We start from the raw sequence: 22298 nt of genomic DNA, 5'->3' as shown, positions 1-22298 counted from the left end.
GGCCCGTAGCGCCTCCCTTACTCACGTTGGGGGAGGGGGTGAACGAGCCCCCAGCCGGTGACCGGCGGCTGCGCTCCCAGGCTTCGCAGATGAGGGAGCAGCTGACCCGGCTGGGCAGTGACCCGGCGCACTGGCGGCACGCTGACCTGGCCACCATCTACGTGGTCACGGCGACCCACGCCGTGCCGACGCAGAAGGCCGACCTCGTGCGGTGCGTGCTGACGGCCAGGGCGAGCCAGGCGGCCCGGTGTGCCTGCGGACCGGTGTCAGTGTGGTGTTGCACGGGCGTGTCCTACGCGCTCGGTCTTCGTTGGTCGGACTAGCAACATTTGCATTCCCCGCTGCAGGCCGGCAAATGCTGAACAAGGCTATGCTGCGTAAATCATCGGACACGCTGCGTACATCCGGCGTTTTCAGTATCGTCTCGCTCTCGTTTTGCTAACATGGGGTAGTGAGAGCCGCTTTTTGACCGTCTGAGGGACCGTTTGCATTTTGAGCGTTGGAACCTGTTGTTTTATTACCTGCGTTGCCTCTTCCAGTCTTGCTCGCAAGTTATCCACTTCGTGAATGACGACTTTCTAAAAAAACTTGTCGGCCCATTATTTCCGGAGCCATGCGAACCTGACCTAAGCATTGCTCTGCTGACGCATTGCTGTCCGAATGAATTTCGCCTTATGTGTGTTAACCTACCGACTTTGCTCACGCTCGATAAGTTCACTTACGGAGCTTTTGTTTATCATACTTCCACTCCGCCTTCGCCATAGGTGGGACATTTGAAAGATTAGTGCCTGTCCCCACCCGGTGTTTCTGAACACTAATGCATCGCCTGCGCGTTCTGTGCTGAAAATATCAACTGTTGCCAACAGCCCGCGTCATTACGGGGCCACTTTCTGTCCCGACCATTTCACCACTCCCTTTAGCAGTGCTGACCACGACTGATGTGTCCCTCCAGGCTAATGAACACGCTGTCGCACGTGCCCAACTTGCACTGGCTGCTGGTGGAGGACGCGGCTCACAAGACTGACCTAGTCCGCAATCTGCTGCGCCGCTCCGGCCTCGTCTACACCCACCTGAACGTGCCGACGCCGCCCGAATACAAGCTGAAGCCCACGGTGCGTGTGAGAGCCGCAGCGCTCGGTACCGGGTGCCGATATCCGGACCCAGCTATCGGCCCGGGCCCGGCTACCGGACCCGGCACCCGGACCCGGACCCGGACCCGGACCCGGACCCGGACCCGGACCCGGACCCGGACCCGGACCCAGACCCAGACCCAGACCTGGACCCGGCACCCAGACCCGGACCCGGCACCCGGACCCGGATCCGGCACCCGGCACCCGGCATACGGCACCCGGCTACCGAGCCACACTGTGGAGTGTCCGGAGAGGGTGTCGGTGCCTTGTCAGACTCACTGGCTCTTGGCGTGCGTCGTTGCATCACTCGTTATACTCGCCATGTCGCGTGGAGTTGTACGCACCGCCGCGCAGTGCGCTAACGGATGGTCAGCTCGGCGATCCGGTGACCGGGTGGTGTCGTCACCGACCCGCGGTGCCGCCAAGTAAGGGAAATAGGCGTTTCTTGTGACGGAATGCGCTCCTTCTGCGGTGATGGAATGGGCCGAATTAGGTTTTTATTCGAGGCTATTCAGCGGAAAGCTTCATCACATTATTTTTATGTCTTGGAGCGTCAAAGAGAAGATGGTCACTGCGTGCAGTGCACTTTATGATTTGTCGCGTTATGTCGCGCCTTCTTCTTTATCATCTTTGACTTTTCGTGATTGAGGAAGGAAGCAAGTATTTCGTTAGAAGCGTCGTCCATCGCTTTTTTTATTTCCGTGTCGCTTGCTAGAAAGCCGTGCCAAGTTTAAAGAACATACAAGGAACGTGGAATGCCTCATCCAGCTAACGGGTTTCTTGCCAATGATTTCAACATTGAGACAAGTTAGGTCATTTTCAAGAAAGCTACTTGTCACTTGTTATGTCTCCCACCATTATGTCGTAAGTAGTTAATGCTATGACTCAGTTTTCCTGAGAAAACGTGGGCATCTCACCCTGTCGCCTCCTAAGGAGTATTGCGCTGCTTCCTCGAACGCGCGCAGTCTCTCACTCTGGCCTTTCTCTCCTCAGGATCCGCGCTGGAAGAAGCCTCGCGGCGTGCTCCAGAGGAACGCCGGCATCTCTTGGCTCCGAGAGAACCTGGAGATCGTGGACGCCAACGGCGTGGTCTACTTTGCCGACGATGACAACACCTACAGCCTGGAGCTGTTCGCAGAGGTGGGTCCTGCTCATGGTAACTTCACGTTTGCGTTCCCTCCAGACCGGATCCCATCAGCGCAGCCTGATTCCAAGTGAATGCTGAGGTGGTATTTATTTGTTCTCATGCGTGTGCGACGAACTTTACACATCTTATTCGTTGCTTGATGTCCTGTTTTGGTTTGAAATCCTCGGATCCTCTTGATGCTACATAGGCAGAACACAAGCGTTAAAGCAGCAGGTGTTCAGCACCTCGGTGACCTGTACTTGCGACCGGTCGCTCCCGCCCTTCGACCTAACTGCATCGAGGATGACGCCGCCCCGCCGCCTGACTCCCTGCGCTCGCCCGTGCGCAGATGCGGGACCTGCAGTCGGTGGGCGTGTGGCCCGTGGGCCTGGTGGGTGGCGTGATGGTGGAGCGGCCGCAGGTCACCGGCGGCCGCGTCACCGGCTGGCTCACACACTGGCGATCCGACCGCGCCTTCGCCACCGACATGGCCGGTTTCGCCGTAAACGTCCGGTGAGTGGGCGAGGTGGGGGCTGGTAGATTCCGCAGTCTGAGTGTTCTGGGGGAGGGGGAGCGTTCTGGGCCACTTGAGAGCTATGGATTTAGACGTCCTATCAGGGGATAAGGGCATTCTGGGACCACTTGGTGACTGGTGAGTGAGGGGAAGGGGGGCAAATTGACCCCGGAAGTCGGCGCGCCCCAAAACCCCAATCATCGACTGGTGAGTGGACAGGGGGGGGGGGGGGGGAGAGCATCGACGTTCGGTGGAAGGAAAAGCACATTCGGTTATCCCCGGCGGGTCTGGACGTTCCGTGGGAGTGAGAGAGCGTGGCGGGTCGCAGGGATGCGGGCTTGCTGTGAGCAGCTAGGGGCCGCTGGAGGTCGGCACGCCCTGAAAATGACCAGGGAAACAGTACAGCCGAAAATGTATACTTCCGGTTTGCGATAAGCCCAAGCACCGATCATCATGGAGAGTTAGAAATGCGCATAGAACGGGCTCGCGATGCCAAAAAAAGGAAAAGTGGCCTCGTGTTTGATACGCATGTGTGTCCCTTTCTCTACAGCATGCTTTACATGGGCATGGCTGCGGCGGTTTCCACGGTATTCTGACAGTGAGGTAATAACTTCAGCATGGCGTGATCTGTTCCTGCAGTCGCTAATTTTGTTTGCAACTGGAACGGCGAACGTAAGTACACTGCAGTCTCCGAACCATATGATATTAATCGCGTGTCCGTGACTGATGCCGTGCGGTGTAGCTGAGTTCAGCCGCGTCCTCCGCAGGCTGTTCCTGAACCACCCGACGGCCCTGTTCTCACTCGAGTCGCAGCGCGGCTTCTTGGAGACTGACCTGCTCACCCAGATGGGAGTCACGCTGGACGATCTGGAGGTCAAGGCCGACCAGTGTACAAAGGTAGGTGAAGTGGTGTCGGGGGTGCCTGCTCCAATGCAAGGCCTTCGTCAGTTGTGTCACGGCCGATAGCTGGGATGCTTCTGTGGGACGTTTTGAGATGGGATTTTAGAAAAGTGGTGCAATCGCGTGAAATTTCATGTGATGACAAAAGACGGTGGAGGGTCCGTCGATGATTTTCTCCCAGCTATCTGGTTTGCCGCTGAGCGCAGACACTGCGCGCCATCTACCGGCCGAGAGACGTATCGCAATCTGACGCGCCCGACACCGTAGCCGGGCGTCAAGCGCCGTGCTGCCTGTCCGCGGTCCTAACCAGCGTGCGCTGGTGGCGCCCCAGCGGAGGCTGGTTTGGGGCTTGTATTATCTGTAACACGTCGAACCTCATTTCGCTGGAAGCGATGTTGCTGCTGATTATCAGTTTGGCATTCGGCGGTTGGACAGGTGCTTGGAAGTTGGTCCCAGATTCGCTGGCTAAAGGCTGATTGTCTGGATTTGGATTGATGCGCGGATTGTCTCGACAATGCAGCGATCGCATTAGTGGGTTGTGCTGTGTCTCCGCCGGAGTTGGCGCCCGCGCTTCCCGTTCTCAGCATGCTGGATGGGTGTAAACCGGCCTGTGATAGTATATGTACGTTTACGTGCTTCGCACTTCTGTCGCTTAAACCGCGTTTCTTGTGGTGCGTGTGCTATGGTACGATCACTCGCTGTGAGTTAACCGTGATGACGTCATTAGCTGCGTGCTTGGCGTCCACGGTGGCGTGATCGCGGTGTGATGACCTGAAGGGACGCATGTGATGACCTGCTGGGACGTACATGGTGACCTAACGGGACTCATGTGATGATCTGACGGGACGCACGTGGGGACCTGACGTGACGGTGATGACCTGACTGGGTGCAAGTGATGACGTGACGGGACGCGTGTGATGACCTGACGGGAGGCTTGTGATGACCTGCTGGGACGTATATGATGATCTCACGGGACTCATGTGATGATCTGACAGAACGCACGTGGGGGCCTGACGTGACGGTGATGACCTGACTGGGTGCAAGTGATGACGTGACGGGACGTGTGCGATGACTTGACTGGGTGCAAGTGATGACCTGACGGGACGCATGTGATGATCTGACGGGGTGCATGTGGGGATGTATCTTGGCACGGATGATGACGTGGCTTGCGCAGTGATGTGGCACACGTGACAAATGTGACACGATTTATATGGTGGCGTCACGTGACGCATGTGATGATGTGATGACGCGGTTGCCACCGCAGGTCCTGGTGTGGCACACTCAGACCTTGAAGGCCGACCTCAAGATCGAAAAACAGCTGGCGAAGGAGGGCAAGGCGCCCTCCAACGCCGGCATCGAGGTGTGATTGATCACCCCATTCCGCCGCCGCCGCCGCAGCGCTGATTGGCTGGTCAAGCGATGACGTCGGAAAGCAGCCTGCTGAGTGACGTACTGAGTACGTCATGGCCCCGAATGTGGCCCGTGTGGTGGTGAGAGCATACTAGGATCGACGCGTTGCATGGTGGGCGGTGACGTTTTAGATGGCGACGTCCTGCTAAGAGGGACTGGTTAGTGATGTGGTACTGCTCGCGGGGACATCGCGTGCCATATGGCGTCGTGCTCGCGCGGATGGGATGATGTGTGCGTTTTCCCCGCTCGTGTCGGAGACGAAGAAAATGCAGCAGTATGACGACCATTTCATCGCGTGGTATCGTCGTGCTCCGAGGATTGTGAGCTTGCTGACACTGCACGGGCCTAGTCAGACCCCTGGGGCCGGTGATGGCGACATTGACGGCCGGTCTCGTGTTTCTTGCCGTTCTCGTGCAGTATGGATGCCACGGGACAGCCTTAGGGCGTTGGCCTGTCTCGTGTGTTGCGGGGCAGACATACTGGTGCCGTGGGGCACCGTTCTCGACACCGTTCTCCAAGTGCAAAGCGGGCGTTTGTCTGCCGACATGAACGGAACGCGACGTGTTCCATTTTGAGGCCTCACTTGTGATCGCTTGGTATGGGGTGCAGGATGTTAGCGTATTCTGGGCGGGCGCCACTGGAGGGCAGTCGGGAGGTGGCAGGGGAGATGGCTCGAATTATAGGTGTGTGATTGAGCTGTGGTGATGGAGAAATAGAAGTGACATCTCTTTTGAAGCTCACATTGCCAGCGCATTCTTACTCATTTTGCTCATCGTTCTTTCCGTTGAGAAAGAAATTACTGGTGAGGTTAGCGGCTGTTCATTTATGTATGTTAATTTGGCTGGATATAAATTTTTATTTTGCCATTTTTGTCAACTTTCGGGTCGTATATTACCCTTTGGCCCACGGAGTTTGTAAGTGTGTAACAAATGTATTGTAAAATTGTATTGGTGGATCATCTCTGATATTTGAGTTGTCCACATAGACGCCAGCTGTGTGGTGGGTTTCGTACTTAGTCTTTCAGTGCTTCCAAGCGATGACATGTGGGCTGGCGTTGCAGCTGGTGGCAGGACCACTGGCTTAGTTCCTCTGGTGTATAAACAATACAATGCAATTGCGACACGAATTTTGATGATGGATACATTGAATGCGGGGAAGTGATGGCCAATCCCCACTCAGGCAGGGTGGTCATCCTGTGTCAGCCACATCTGAGCTTTTTGTATGCGAGATGGCCTAGATTGTTTCAAGGCGCCAGGAATGTCTCCTTTGATTTTGGTAGGGAGAACCCCACGCTTTCTGCAAACACGGCATTGCTCTCTACGCGCCTGCTCAACCCAGCTCATGAATGACGGGTTAGAATTGGCGTCTGGTTGATCTAGGATCTGAAGAGATCTAGGTTCGAATGCAGTGCATCGTGTACTTTTCTGATCAATGTCTCTTATGCGGCCTTGATGGGCTCCTTGCCAACACCTGACCAACACCTGTGGGGCCTGTCGCTGAAACGCAGCGGCCAGGACACCCGCTGGAATTGGACGCATCGAGGACATGGTTTTACCCACTCGCACAACTCCTCAGTCGGTTTACGAATGGTTGAAAGAGCACAGATTGAAAGAGCACGATGGCATCGGTACTTAATATGGGCGTGGTGCGAGCTTGAGGTAAAATAGCGCATGGTAGAGCAGGCTCTGCGGTGTGCAACACTGGAAAGTTGGGCTCTCGACTTAGAGCAGATGTCGTCGTTTTTGTATTCCCATTAAGTTTTGACTGACAGATTTCGCCGTAATGTGCAAATGCGGGTAAGCCAAGGTACTGAGGATGGCACGAACGTCCATTACCCTTACGTAGACCCTAATCTGTCACGCAATGCGGTATCAATTACGCGAGGTGTTGTTGCAATGAAATCATCGTGATCCTTTTTCCCGCACGGTACCCGTCTGAGTGGCATGTCGCGACATATCTTCGCTGCATTGTACATAACCGTTTTACATCGTGGGCCTGAAAGCAGCTTCGCGCGAATGGGGGATAAATTTTTGTCTGCAATTACTAAATGGATGTTGGCGTAGCCTATTACGTACTACAAAGACCCTTAGCTCAAAACTACGCGTGCGGGTAAAAAATTTTGTTCCTTTTCCAGAAGTTGCAGATAGAGTAACGTTGGATAACCCAGTAAACGTAGTTGGGTATGTCATGGTCTAGGTCATCCATTTTAAATGCTGTGACATTCAACTCTTTCGCATTTAGACCTGTGAAAAAGAAGAATTGCAGACTCATACACGTCATCCAGTTCATAGACACAAACCGACATGGACATCGGCGCCCTGACACCAATCGAAATTACCAGTGATTATACGGGGTTCTCCGTCAACGTAGAGCAAAGAGCGATGCTCGGAAATTCCCTCGCCAAGCTGCAGGCGGACAACAAGGCCAAGGAGATGAGGTTCCTGGGCTGCCTGCTGGGTCTGGATGGCGATTACTTTCTGGCCCAGTCCGTTGGTGAAGACTTTCTAATGGATCTGAAATTTTTCTACAGGTACGCTTGACGTGTGACCCCGAACGCGCCTCCCTAATCTACAACATCTACACAGTGCAGTATTTGTGGCTGGTTTTGTAGCCCCATGAATTGGGTGGCACTGATATTTTTTAACCCATTGCTTCAATTTTATAATTTGTGCTCTCATGAAGCGTCCAAGCGATCGTTTTTTTTTATCTTCAGCACGGACGGCACTCACTGATATGCCTGAGCATGGAACGATTGTGCCTAAAAATATCGTTGGCTCTGTCCTTCTTCATCATGAAAAGCCCGGACAAGCATCCGCCGTTTTCTTGCGTCATCACCAACGACGCGAACTAGTCCACCGCTGACGTGTCCTTTGGCGAGTGAACCATTCTTTTGCCATCGATTACGGATGGCGTCCAGTGGCGCACCACAACTGTGTCCTTATGCCGCTGGTCTGCCACACTCCTTCATCAGCACGGACGGCATGCACTGGAGCCTGCTGCAGGACTGCAACCCCAAGCTTGTGGACGCGGCCAGCAAGCTCAAGGGGCGCTTGACGGGGGACCCTGCGCATGATTATGATCCGGGGTCTGGTGACGCCCACGAGGACGCGGAGGAGGCATCAACAACCCACTCGGTATGAGGCGAGCCACCGATGCAAGGGACTTGCGCTGAGGCGCTTCTCTCAAGTCCGACTTCATCCAGCTCCGTGAGGTTGACTGACTCGTCTGAAGAGATTTACTTGTGGGCAACGTGCATAGATGATACTGATCGGTTGGCCGTTTCCTGGCAGTTTAGACTTTGTTGCCAGAAAGCGCTTAATGGCTTTAACCACTTTGGATGACTTCAATTTTCAACTGCTTTCCTGACCACGAGAAATCATTGTGAGACTCGCCACGCTCACAAACTTAATAGCCCGCATGCGATCGCAGAGCAATGCCTCCAAACGTTTTCGAACGCGACGACGCATGCTGAGCGCCGCCTGATTACTGCTCCCCGACAGCCGGTGGTGAAAGAGGAGGACCGGCTGGCGTACGTGGTGCACAAGCTTTTCCACGAGATCGCCATCGTGCCGAGGAAGGCGCTGCTGTACACTCCGAGTGGAGCCGTCATTCGAAACCCGTCCTTCGCAGGTGCAGTGCCCGTGCCGCAGGGGAGCTGTCGTTGACTTAGCTGGATTTCAGTTTCATTGGGTTGGGTAAAACTCCTCATGCTTATTCAGGCCCCGTCTGGCCTTTGTAGTTGATAACAGAAATCAGGAGCACCAAGCTTAGCACACGATGAGCACATAGAAGTACTACGCCGATGAGAAAAGCTATCGTGGATCAGCTTGCGTCCTACCCGGGTTAGACATGTTGTTTAACGAAGCGTCCATGGCTGTGAGCGTTTGGAGCTGGCGATGTGGGAAGAAAGAACGCAAAAGCTCATTCCGCCACGGCTAAAAGCAGCCTGCGAAAGCCCACGCCACTAAACCACTACACGCTCTTGTGCTCCACGTGCATCCCACACCTGCGCCTGCGCCTGATCTGTTGCGGTGTGCGCTGCCGACGGCAGGCCTGCGGCCGGTGGAGGGTGACCAGCTGGAGTCGTACCTGCACCTGCGCGTACCGACCCAGGATCCGGTACGCAGGACGGCCGCTGACGCCGACCTGACCATCGACTTCCTCGAGCCACTCGGCCAGGACTGCTTTAAAGGCAGGTGCAGTCTGGCCCCTGTGTACGGCCGGAACTGTGACTTTTCTACGCCAATCAGCCATCTCATTCAGTGGTGGGAGGGATAGCGGTAGTGTTGTGGTTAACTATCGCCGTGATAGGGAGGTCTGTGCGGTCCCCTAAGGTTTTTTAGGATACCTCTTCAGCATATGCAATCGCGCTCAAATTTTCAGTAGCCTATCGGGCATCCACTGCGTGTTTTGACAACAAACGTGCCCACGGCTCCCTGGTTTCGGAGCAGCGACGGTTTTTGAGGAACGCTTCAATGCGATGTGCCGCCGGCGTGGGTGGCGGTCGACAGCCGACAGTGCCGCGGGATGCGCGCGACGGGCCGGATTGTTAACGAGGCCATGCATCATGAATGTTTAGCCAAAACACGTAAAGATATACACACATGTACTTAAAACTGAACAAGGAACATAGGCATTTAGATTCTTTGTCCATATAAGATATGGCTTCTTATGTATGTAGTTGTGAAGCTGAAAAGAGCGATTTGGGAAAATTCGACCTTTGACCTGGCATAATGGGTCAGCTGTTGATCAAGCAATAAAAAATTGTTACTAATGGTGATACATCGTTAAGATTATGTCACTGGTGTTTTTTGCTAAGCTCTATCTTTCTTTGTTTGGAAACCGAAGGGGTTGTATCGACTACCCTTCCCATTGCTTTGCTGTGAGTTCATAGTGCACAGAAGTCTTTCCTGGCTCGTTCCGCCCTACCAGTCGCTGATGACGGGCTTCCTTCTTACAGCGTCGTGGGTGATGAACCGCTGCTGTAGCGGGCGGGTGGTGGTGATACGCAACCTGACATGGCCCGGCTCCGTCTTTTATCACCGACTCAACAGCACCGAGTACGGCTTCTGCTACATGGGTACCGGCCAGGAGAACCTGGACTTGCCGTTCATGCTGCCGTCGGCCAAGCCGCCGCCGCCGCCTGGGCTCGTTATTGAGGTGAGAGAGCTGTCGACGTCAGTGACCTTGCACACGGCTGCCGGGGACTGCGGTTGACGACCTGAGTAGGAGCAAGGTGTCTCATACGGCGCACAATCTTCGCATGCGATACACAATACATTTTTTTTTTATTACCGTTACCATGACTGCCAAAAGGGATAGTATGTTAAGGGCATTGTTCCACAGTTGAGAATATTACGCAAGCATCAGATATGACGGAAAGGACTACTTGTAACCATTGGTAGACATTAAAACCCCAAAACTCCTCTAAATAGCAAAGTTTCACAGCTAAGTTGATGTGCTCCTCATGCGTTATCGCTTGATTACGTCATGGGACGTTTTATGACGTCAAAGTCGTCAATAATTATTGCCTAACACTGGTTACCCGTTAGAGCTGCCACCGAAGTGGTCGGCGTGACTCACTTGTGGTACTTCTACGCGCCACAAGGCGGCGTTGTTAGTTTACGTGAGGGAATTGGACGTGCAAGCGATGTGTGCTTGCGTCTCGGCTTCTTATCGTGGTTGCCTTGTATGTGTTTCCGTGATGGCATGTTCCTCACGAGCATTTGAATTTTTGATTTCGGCGCTATTTCTGTGTTATTTGAATGTCAGCAACGTGCATCAGTCGGTGCAGCAACGTCACTACAACTGGGCCGAGGCATCGCTCGCCATAGCTCTCAGTTTTGTGCAATGCTTGGCTTTCGCCGCTCGGCAAGCTTTGTATATGTCAGCCCAGCCCTGAGCGGCCAGCGCAGGCTTGCACCAGTCGCTGGCGTTGCTATTAGTGATGGCAACGCAATAGAGCAATGATAGCTCGTGCGATGCAACACTAATAGTTTAAATTACGCCGTTATAAAACTTGGCGACTAAAGTGAGACAGCTTTGAGCGTGGCAGGAGTGCTGATCCATCTGTTTAAGAGTGCGTCCGCGCGCGCACAGCTGGCCTTTGATCTACATAGGTGGCTCAGCAGCTACCCTTTATCTAGCCACAAGGTCTGTCACCGATGTCAGGGTAAAATCACCGATTGGAAACGTTCTAAATAGAAAGGTCCAACAAGAGTGCCTGGTACGGCACGGCATGGTCATTTCGTAAGTCTCTGGCCTCATTCACAGCCGTATTCTCTGATTAAAGCTGGGGGAATGCCACTTCCGAGGCAACACTGAAAAAGAATCAGTTGGTAATCATATACGCTTATTAGAGAACCAATCTGAGCTTATTTTTCAGGGCGCCGGAGATGAGGGCGAAGAAGAGGGAGAGGAAGAGGGCGAGGAGGAGGAGGAAGAGGGCGAGGATGAAGAGGAGGACGAGGGTAAGGCTGACGAAGAGAAAGCCGGCGATGAAGAGGGAGCAGAGAAACCTGAGGGAGAGGCAGAGGCGGGCGATGCTCCGGCTACGGGTGCTTCGGAAACAAAGCCCGGTGAGGGCGAAGAAGGTGCCGCAGCGCCAGCTGACGGTGATGCCGCGGCTCCGGCTGATGGTGATGCCGCACCTCCGGCTGAAGCGGGTACCGCTAGTGCGGAGCAGGGCACCGTTAAGTCAAGCGAGAGTGTTAAGCAAGGCAGCGGCAAGTCGTCGCGAGAGAGCGTGAAGCAGGGCAGCCAGAGGTCAAGCGAGAGTGTGAAGCAAGGTAGCCAGAAGTCAAGCGAGAGTGTGAAACAAGGTAGTGTTAAGTCAAGCGAGAGCGTTAAACAAGGTAATGTCAAGTCAAGCGAAAGTGTGAAGCAAGGTGATGGTAAGTCAAGCGAGAGTGTGAAGCAAGGTAGCGTCAAATCAAGCGAGAGTGTGAAGCAAGGAAGCGTAAAATCAAGCGAGAGTGTAAAGCAGGGTGATGTTAAGTCAAGCGAGAGTGTGAAGCAAGGTGGCGTGAAGTCGAGCGACAGCGTAAAGCAAGCGAGCGTGAAGTCATCGCGCGAGAGTGCAAAGCAAGGTAGCGTCAAATCAAGCGAGAGTGTGAAGCAAGGGAGCGGCAAGTCAAACGAGAGTGTGAAGCAAAGTGATAGTAAATCAAAGGAGAGTGTGAAGCAAGGTGGCACTAAGTCAAGCGAGAGCGTAAAGCAAGCAAGCGTGAAGTCATCACGCGAAAGTGCGAAGCAGGGTGGCGTTAAATCAAGCGAGAGCGTAAAGCAAGGTAGTGTGAAGTCATCACGTGAGAGTGTGAAGCAGGGTAGCGTGAAGTCGGGGGAGAGTGTAAAGCAAGAAGAAAACGCCTGATACGTCGGTACTATGTCGCCGGACTTAGCTCTAAGGCGAGAGGATGATGTCAAGCAAGAATATAACATGAGGACTGGGGAAAAGAACGTTGAAAAGTTACAAATTTCGGGACGACTGGGTTAAACGGTGAGGAACAATCCTTCTTGAACTTATGATAGAGAAGGAAGTCATGTGAAACGCGCTGAGCGTGAACGCTGGAAGAAATCGGGACATCGGCCACTAACATAATATCAAGCTCTTGTATGGCTCGTCATTTGAACGGGGAACGTTGGTGGAACTGTAAGGGTTCCACCAACGCAGCACAATAGTTTACCCGTGGTGAGTGCGGCCGACAGATGCCGTAGGACTCCTGCTGATGATCGCAATTACCAGTAAGAATGTCGGGTACGTGACTCTTTGGCGTCACGGTTCATGTCTTGGTAATATTTGGGAGGTATTTGGTGGGAGGGCTGGCTGTCGTACAGCAAGGAACGAAGCCATAAATAAAACTTCCTACAATTTCACCACGTTTCTCAGGCATGTGAGTTCGGTACTTGTGTTTCGGGCGTGAGCCAGAGATCTTCTGAATTGCTGTCAGGGCACTTCAGAGAAAGTGTGCCTTGGAAAGAATTATTGCTCGCCTACTTCGTTTGCCATAGAAGGCTTGATATTTCAGCATGCTAACTTATCGCCTTGAGGGTTCATACTGCTCCCCGTAATTATCTTTAATTGCAGTACATGCCGTCCGCGCCGCCACCCTTGGCGAGGGTACAGCACCGCCTCCAGCCACATAACATCGGCCCGCATCACAATATGCACAGCAGCACCTGATTGGTTTTCTGAGCGTTCAGTGCTGCGTCAATAAGCAGTCCCCTGCGTGTGGGCACGCTATAATCATTTTTGCTCGAGTTATATTGCATGTCTTTGACGGCTCAGCTAGACCCAATAACCGTGGGCTAGACGACACGACGGGTAGGTTGTGCGGCCGTGGGCTTGGTCTCTGCACAGCTTGTTTCCCCCACGCTTACCTTGCATGTACGAAAAGCGTCTCCCTGCTCCATGGGAAAACATACCCCCTCCGCGCGATGTGACCGACAACGGCATCGGTCAGGCGGGAAGTTATGCCGTGAATGGGCATAAAAGCTCAACCAAGGTTCAGAAGTGTGGAAAGCTCAACGCAATTTGGGCAACCGTCTGTGCAGTGTGTCTGGCTAGAAATGCTCACACGCAGACAGACAGACATACACTCTCCATGTAGCTGTTTAGACAAGAAATCCCGCTTGCCTCATAATGCAAAGAGGTGACGCCGTCGGCGCTGTTAGCGCCGCCACCAGTGACGTAACGTTAACTCGTGTGTCAGCGGTATGAAGCTGATCTCAGCTAACATATGTAAACTGTTAGGCTGTATAGATCTCCATCCAAGATATATTGCCCGTGCAACGTTCCTCCCCGCAATGAGTGTCCCCCCCCCCCCCCCCCCGGCTTGGGTGTTCCGCGAAGAGTTAGCGTCGGTGTAGCATCACCAGCAGCGGCCTGATATTTATTTTAATCTCAGTGATGCACATGGCGCCCTGAAGATTTCTAAGCTTTCATTACCTGCGTAAACTGGCACGCTCCTGCGTGTGTGGACGCTTAAAGAGGTGTAGTTTTGTAGATTAGCTTAAAGTTGGGTGGCTGAGTATGAAAATATGACTGAATCTACCACCAAAATAAGTCAGAAGCGAATTTTTCCCTTGATTTTATCTCCTTACGTCTCAAAGATGCTGCCCGATAGACATAAAGTTGTAGACTCCTCGCAACGAAATGGGGAACCTGCACCCTTGCCTAGGTACAGACCAGATGTGCTGATTAAATTTGTTTTTAATTCCAAACATTTTCGAGCTCTAATTTGGAGACTGGACGAACAGGGTCACAAATCTGAAGAATTTTATATTTTACAGCTGATGTCATTCGGTCGTGTCGCGCATCGGTGCGCATCTAATCTCCTTTTATACAGATACACATTACTTACCCACAATCAGTTCCTTTCTTTGTATTCGATTCGTGTGAGGAAATGGAGCGATGTGAGTAGTGACTGGGGCTATTGGTTTTAGAAGGCATCATTTGACAAAATATCGAAATTCCTGGATAACCTGCTCCTTTGGACACTTTTTGGGCGACAGCCGGTCCATCCTCAGTGTTCGGAATGGACTTTGTACAAGAACTTCCAGAAAACAGCACCTCTGGTACACACGTGATTGGCGTTTCGGGTATTTCCACGTAGTGCTACAAGGCTAATTTGCAGTTGTGAGGGATTTGGGATGTAGTTGACCATCCTGTGCTGGGTGTAGTTGACAACCCTGTGCGGGATGAGGCTGGCCCCTTGAGCGGGATGTAGCTGACCACCCTGTGTGGGATATACCCGACCACTCTGTGAGGGATGTAGCTGGCCTCTTGAGGGGGCTGTAGCTGACCACCCTGGGCGGGATGTAGCTGGCCTCTTGGGCGGGCTGTAGCTGACCACCCTGGGCGGGATGTAGCTGACCACCCTGGGCGGGATGTAGCTGGCCTCTTGAGCTGGATGTAGCTGACCACCCTGTGTGGGATATAGCTGACCACTCTGTGATGGATGTAGCTGGCCTCTTGAGCGGGATGTAGCTGACCACCCTGCGTGGAATATAGCTGACCACTCTGTGACGGATGTAGCTGGCCTCTTGAGCGGGATGTAGCTGACCACCCTGTGTGGGATATAGCTGACCACTCTGTGAGGGATGTAGCTGGCCTCTTTAGCGGGCTGTAGCTGACCACCCTAGGCGGGATGTAGCTGACCACCCTGGACGGGATGTAGCTGGCCTCTTGAGCGGGATGTAGCTGACCACCCTGGGCGGGATATAGCTGACCACTCTGTGAGGGATGTAGCCGGCCTCTTTAGCGGGCTGTAGCTGACCACCCTAGGCGGGATGTAGCTGACCACCCTGGGCGGGATGTAGCTGGCCTCTTGAGCGGGATGTAGCTGACCACCCTGGGCGGGATATAGCTGACCACTCTGTGAGGGATGTAGCTGGCCTCTTGAGTGGGCTGTAGCTGACCACCCTGGGCAGGATGTAGCTAACTACTCTGTGAGGGATGTAGCTGACCACCTTGAGCGGGATGTAGCCGACCACCCTGTAGCTGACGCCCCTGTGCGGGATGTAGCTGACCACCCTGGGCGGGGTGTAGCTGACCTCTTGAGCGGGCTGTAGCTGACCACCCTGGGCGGGATGTAGCTGACGCCCCTGGCCGCGCTCACTGAGCACAGGGCTTTTTCGGAGTGCGTGGTAGGCCATCCGGGAGATCTGGAAAACAGTTTTTTTAAGGCAATTGAATGTGCAATTTAAAATGTATTTGTCCGTTAAAAGTAATACTGCCTAACTTATGTGGCAGTGGCTCTGCGACGAGTCTGAACTTGGTGAATATGCAAGCATTTTAAGGCGTCATTTTGCATGCAGTGACATGTGCCATTACCCACCTTGTCCAATACGGTGGAACACTCACTTCAAGCTCCTGGACGCCAAAAGCAACCGAGAAATTTCAAAATTTTTGTATTAGGTCCTATTGGCCATCACATAGGGTTCATATGAAGGTCGCCGCACAGAAATGGGCTTGAACGCGATGTTTTGGGAGGCTTCCAGACCTTGGCACCTCCCTTCTAAGACTCACCGGTCTTACCAGTGTCGCTACTTTCTGCTGAGACGGAGGGTGGTGACGAACCCGGCACAAATGGCGCATCCGATGTTCCAGACTGGTACGTAATCTACAGCCCGAATGAGACAAGCTTATAACATCTCTTATCTCAGTATCTCGACCTGTTGGGTTGAGTCAAACGAGATGATACCACGTTCTTCTGCCTATAGGTAGAGCCAAACACCCGCATTACTGCATTCCGGGTGGCGCTGCTGTGACGTCATCATGGGACTAAGTCACATGGCACGAATACTACGGCCGCGTGAAAACGCTGTTTTTTGCGGACTGGTTAAGCATAGACATTTCCATAAACAGATTTTGCTCAACACCTAGCCCATTTAATGAAGCATTTTCAGCTGGGCAATGACATCGGTTTGCACCAGAGCTATAAAATTATGGCTGAATTGCTCTACCAGTCTGCCCCCGACAGAGAGATGGGGTAACCCATTCACGCATTCACCAGTGATTTATACCGGAGAACTCTAGCCAGACGTGCTTAGAAACAGTCTGTGTAAAACAGTGCAACAACAACAGCAAAGGGTGGAGATGAGAAAGGGCGGGCCGGGCGGACTTGCCGCACCCTGGGACGCACATTGAGAAGTTGGAACGTTCTTCCTGTAGCCTTAGTAGGGGCGTTGCCTGGGTGGATGCAGCGTTGGCTTGCACTAATGGAGACAGTGAGGGGTGAGCCTCGGGAGGCGTAAATGCAGAGTGCGTGATTTCAGTTCAAGATGACAGATTTTCCTGTAAAATGGGACGATTCCTGGCAAGTTTTGCAATTTCTGCCATTCAAAGTGAGATGGCCCATATCTCAGCTGTGACGTAGTCTTGGGGATATATAAGGTTAGACGTGGTACCCGCGTACCTTTTTCACCTAACCCATCCGACATTTGGTATCTCCAAGTTAACCAACGAGTAGTAAGATCATAACAAAGAAACAACGGATTGTTGGCACCTGCCCTCCTCACATTACCTTATTTTCACATTTCACTCTATTAAGGTACTGCAGTACGACGATCAATGGACGATTATTGCCCATTTATAAATTTGATGTATGTAAACATTGCACATAATATCCATTTATTTGCGAATAAATATACATTTAACAAAGATACATAATATATAAATGTTCAGGCACGTTGACTACGACGAATATGGCGCGTGCACTGAACCCAGGAAACGTGGCCTAGTGAGGTCTATTTTTGAGAGCAGATCGTAGAACTGATTTGTCTTTAGAATGTTTTAAATGTAAAATATACGACATCTATTCACTCAACGTTGAAATAAATATGTGGAACAAAATAGCTACCCCGTTCATTGGCGAAATCTTCGTTCGTAATCATGTTTGTAGTATACACCAGTCTTCGCGTAGTATCAGCCAAAAGCCATACTACGGGCTACCAAACTTTAGTCCCATGGTGACGTCACGTCTGCGTAGCCTTCTCTGGTAGCCTTGGGTGGAGCTAGCCATATGCTGGCGCAGAGTAATGCAGATGGAAGTCAAAGCGTCCAACGATTTATTTCCAAGGTTAATGTGAGGCCCGCCAAGATTGCTGCATGAACTCGCATGCCTTGACCTGGGACGACCTTGCATTTGCGACCTTCATGCACGACGATAACATTGATGTATCGTATCTCGTGAAATATTTATTAGCGCTACTTTGGACGATTTTGAAAACCTGGTGTAACAAGACTGTACTAGATATAGATAGATATCAGGTAATTTTAACATCAGAACTGATGAGACCGGAATCTCGCTTGACCTCAGACAACGTCACGAACAATGATGACGCGCATGATGCGCATTGTTACACCATCAGAACTGCTATAGGCAGTAGTGCAGTTTGCTATTCAATTGAGGGGGAGGCTTCAGCACCCCAACTTGTGCTCCATCCCACCAAATCTGAGAAGAAAATACGCCAAGTCCGGGAGGACGTCCGTTGGTTGGTGTACTAGGTTGAGTCGCTCTTCACTGTTCAACCCCTTTCTCCCCGCCCCAAATGATTTTGTGTAACTACGTCCCTGACTGTATGATTGTGTGCACACGCGGCTCAGGACTCATCGCAGCGCGTCACTTTTCTACGTGGAAGCCGAGCCCTGTTAGGTCAACGTGTGCGTTTAGATGTGCAGCGGGCTTTGAGGAAGAGGTCAAAGGGCAGTGACCTGTCTAGTGAGACATCTGAAACTTGCCTATCAGGTGCAACGGCGATTTAAGCTTGGGTAACCAAGATTTCGTCACGATGCATTCAACACCACGGCAAATATTTCGGAAAACCGGTGGGGATGCTCGCCTGATCTGGCGAGGAATATGTCGCTCCAGCGAAAATGGTAGTTAGACACACTGATCGATGTTGTATGGCAGGCATGTGAATTCGTGTCCAGAAACCGTGCGTATGACATATGCGAACATCTCTTGAAGGCATGTTGACAAATGATTAAGACAAATGCAGTCGCTTACAGGACGCATTGTATCCGTCACAAATGCAGTCGCTTACAGGACGCATTGTATCCGTCACAAATGCAGTCGCTTACAGGACGCATTGTATCCGTCACAAATGCAGTCGTTTACAGGACGCATTGTATCCGTCACAAATGCAGTCCGTCATGGCACTGAGTGTCACGTAAAGGTGTTGCTAGCAAAAGCTCTCCGTAAATTGGGATTGCTCGTTTTTTATGGGTGGGTCAAGGTTTTCTTTGGGATGCGCTTTGTAAGTATTGCGATCCCAAACCAATCCGTGCAAAATGTTAATTCAACTTGTTTCATTTCTTTATTTCCATTTCTTCTATGATTCTTACAAATTGAATCTCAAGGAAGTTCGAGGCATATCGTCCCCAGCTATGTCCCCACCTCTGCCCACGGTGGCGACGTACCTTAATCAAATTATGGTGGCAAGACAAAGGTATTCCGTTTAAACCTTTGGGGGCGTCGTGCTCCGCTGTGCCCTGAAACTTGGAGCTGAAGGAGTGATCTACACCGGGCCAGTGCACGAAGGCACAACAGGTGTGTTAAGGTCCTATCATATGGCATGGCTCAGGGAGTAGATAGGGCATGTTAAGTGTGATATTGTGGAATGAAAAGAGGTGATTTCACAATTGCGACCGGAATCATCTTTTATTTGAGAAGACGGCAAGGGTGTAGTTTGTTTTCAGCTAGAACATTTTAGCTCCACCTAGCCCATCCACCTCCAAACTTTGGCTGTAGCCCCCACCCCAACCCACCTCCACCCCAACCCCCTCCGAAACTTGGGCTCCAGCTCTCTAGTCCCCCAGCCAACTTCGAGAAGAAAGTGGACCGAATCCGGAGAAAAAACTGTGCATTGGTGTTTTTTTGGGGGGCCTTTTAGCCATTTTCCACTTCTGAGCTCCTCCAACTCATTTTGCAAAACTAGTGCACTGGGAGAAGGTGTAGCGCAGGCAGGTAAGCTCCGCTCCCGTAGAGCAGAACCAGGATATGTGTTCATGGGCTGAACAACGCCGCTGTCGCTGAAGCCCAGACTTGAGCAGCTGTTGAGTAGGTCCTGGGCTATTCTCACTTTTAGTCATACAGAAATTAATTAAAGCAGATTGGATCCAACTACCCTGACAGGTGCAAGTTCCTCCTGCCAGCGCGGTGGCGGTAACTGTCAGAGCACCTGATTGGGGTGTGCCCCTTCGGTGGCGAACCCAAGAGGATGGGGTTGCATGGGGCTTGAATCCCCCCCCCCCTTTCACCCGGAGGAGAACCCTGGTAGTTCGGCTTCCATTGTATCTTTTGGTGTCGCGCTTCTACTGGGTACCCATGTCGCTTTAGGTTTTCCGTTTTTAGCGCCTCACTTATAAGAGTGAGCTGCGAGTTCTCTGCATCCGCACCTCTAAGGGTGGTTACCGCAGATCATGCAGCACTCTGGAACACTCAGATTCAAGCCTGCTGCGTCGCGGTTACCGTCAAAAAAAAGTAGAAAACATTCAGCGTGCTGAGAATGAGAACCACAAGCCGGGGGAGGGGGAGAGCTGGGCACATGAGGGTTCCGGTGTGCGGTGGCGGGAGTAGTAGTTTGTATTGGCCCCAGCAGATGTCAGCATATTAAGTGTGTAGTTTACGCTTCCGTAGTGGGGTGTTTTTGCTGTTGCATAAAAACTGCGTTTGTCGGTGGTAGTCGTTTTTCTCTCGGTTTCATTCATGTCTGAGAAAAAGCAGGCGCTATGCGAAGAAGTCAATTTTACGTGACTTGCAGACATAATCAACAGTCGGGCAAGAGTTCTGTCGGGTAATCGGCTGATTGGTGTCGTCGGCGTGGGCGTTAAATGGCCTTCGATGTTCATTGCGTCGTTTAACCCTACAAATTATGACGATTGCCATTGTTGCATTAGGAATGTTTCACCATCTTTTGAAAACGCCATAACGTATGTTAGAAAAGTATAACTAGCGCTCATATCAGGAAACTTTAATGGACTGCCCGCAACACAGAACTGCATTTGTAACTACCATAACTGAAATTCCAAATGCTGAGTCTTAATTTGTCTACGTGTATATATTTGAAAACATGATCATTTTGAACGTGAACCGTTGTTTTGGTCCGGCTTTCGCTACAAATCATGGCAATATGATGCCCCGATATGAGCTTCTTCTGCTCGCCGACCATTTCCTGCACGCTGTTGCCAACAGAGAGTGACCGCTGTTTCCGCAGTGCGTGCCCGTAGTGTGGTCGGTGTGGGAGGATGACCTGTCGCTTCGTTTGCGAGCCCACACCCGGCAGACACTCTGGCCGATGTCCATACGGCGGCGTCCATAAAGTGGACACCTTATTACTGTGTCAAATGTTTCCCTATGCACAGCAGGAAAGAGTTACTAATTTGATATAAGCAAGAAAGGGTTTTAGCTTCTGGTTTTTGGCACTTTCAGTTCGGGGCTGGTACGTCGGGTTTTGGACCTTCAGTATGCTAGGGGGTACTGGTCAAACGACGTTCTATAGCAAACATTGGTTATATTGACATTCATCGACGCTCCAAGTTGTGGTTATGATCATGCGTCATTACTCTCACTCTTGATCCCCCTCACTCGCGATCGCTCTCGCTCGTGGTCACTCTCGCTCGTGATCAATTGTAATTAAATTACGGATTGAAACTTCGAATACAGCCAATCTGACCAACGTCTGCTCTGTAACGGCGTTTAAGCAGTACCTCCCAGCATATTGAATGTCGGTGACTCAATATAAGAAGTCGGAACTCTTGCCATCATTTTATTTACTTTCAGCAACAGATGCCCTTTGTGAGAAAGCCTTTAGATGAAGTGCCACACTTTTTCCGTGTACATAATTTCAAACCTGCCTCGTGATCAACTGCAACTATTTCATGCCTTATAGACGTTTACGGAGTTGGATTTCATGAAACGATTATAACTGCCGGCAACATCCGCAAGACTCTTCAGGGAAGGGGATCTCTCCCTACCGGAGCAGTCCAGCAGCCACTGGACCTCTGAGCCGCGTGATGTCGTCCGCAGTCCCCGTGTGGGGTCATCGCTGTTGATGTCACACTCCAAATAAACACAAGACTAATTCCCTTCGGCTTAGAAGGCACGTCATTCTGGGACCTGATGCAAACAAATTCGTGTTTACATCCCAGTGCCATCTGGCCGTCCCGGTCTGGAACCCATGTGAAAATGAAGTGCTCCATTTATGTAACCAAATGAACATGGTAAAGTCGAACATCTAACAGGTGCGGCTGGTAAACCATTGACGAGGATAAATGTTGACATACTTTGTGCCTACTTTATTGCTACAATGTTATGGGTTTATTGCAGCCTGGAAATTCCTTCCCAATACTAGTCTCACAGGCTGAAGAAGGGTCGAAAATGCATGGGAAAGCTTACACCCGGCATTTTACTTGTGGAGTAAATCGTATAGAAACTTTATATTTGCCCTTCAGATTGCTTCATGACATTCAGAAAAGATACCAGCCATCGCGAGCAAAGTTACTACGTAAGGTTACTGTGAACAACGTAATGAATAGCCACGTCGCGTGGGTATTCGTTGCGTGACATCCTGCTAAAAAAGGTAAGCTGACAAACAACCGAAATTTAGCTATCCTGATATGGTCCGATGTTCGGGAACATATGTTTGCACACCTGTGTCCAATCAACCAAATGTTTCTCTGGCCGTAGCTCAGAATATGAGACGGTTAAAACGG

At 51.7% G+C, this 22298-nt stretch overlaps 2 protein-coding genes across 2 annotated transcripts; both read left to right on the top strand.

The window, feature by feature from the left end:
* Positions 1-80: 80 nt before the first annotated feature.
* On the top strand, positions 81-6196 carry GlcAT-I (Glucuronyltransferase I; the record flags this gene model as incomplete). Its single annotated transcript, XM_037217098.1, is given in 6 exon segments — positions 81-211; positions 953-1112; positions 2124-2270; positions 2606-2769; positions 3538-3667; positions 4935-6196. Coding segments are annotated over 6 exon segments (834 nt in total), but the record flags the coding sequence as incomplete, so codon positions are not given.
* A 1054-nt stretch (positions 6197-7250) lies between these two features.
* Positions 7251-12471, top strand: LOC119093764 (neurofilament heavy polypeptide). The gene is made up of 6 exons (XM_037216772.1): positions 7251-7610; positions 8052-8214; positions 8581-8710; positions 9132-9272; positions 10041-10240; positions 11466-12471. The coding sequence occupies exons 1-6, from the start codon at positions 7384-7386 to the stop codon at positions 12450-12452; spliced, it is 1848 nt and encodes a 615-aa protein (XP_037072667.1). The 5' UTR covers positions 7251-7383; the 3' UTR covers positions 12453-12471.
* Positions 12472-22298: the final 9827 nt, after the last annotated feature.

This window comes from Pollicipes pollicipes, unplaced genomic scaffold (assembly GCF_011947565.3).
Source record: "Pollicipes pollicipes isolate AB1234 unplaced genomic scaffold, Ppol_2.1 Scaffold_4002;HRSCAF=4701_pilon_pilon_pilon, whole genome shotgun sequence".
In the NCBI taxonomy this organism is placed as follows: domain Eukaryota; kingdom Metazoa; phylum Arthropoda; class Thecostraca; order Pollicipedomorpha; family Pollicipedidae; genus Pollicipes; species Pollicipes pollicipes.
Note: the sequence above shows the minus strand (reverse complement) of the source record. Positions and strands in the feature narration are given on the sequence as shown.

What these genes read in the sequence shown, in the direction of transcription:
- LOC119093764 (XM_037216772.1), top strand. Translation starts at nt 7,384, where the DNA reads ATGGACATCGGCGCCCTGACACCAATCGAAATTACCAGTGATTATACG. An exon ending in AGGCATCAACAACCCACTCG is followed by an intron (nt 8,215 to 8,580) that starts GTATGAGGCGAG and finishes GCTCCCCGACAG; the next exon opens with CCGGTGGTGAAAGAGGAGGA. An exon ending in CGCCTGGGCTCGTTATTGAG is followed by an intron (nt 10,241 to 11,465) that starts GTGAGAGAGCTG and finishes CTTATTTTTCAG; the next exon opens with GGCGCCGGAGATGAGGGCGA.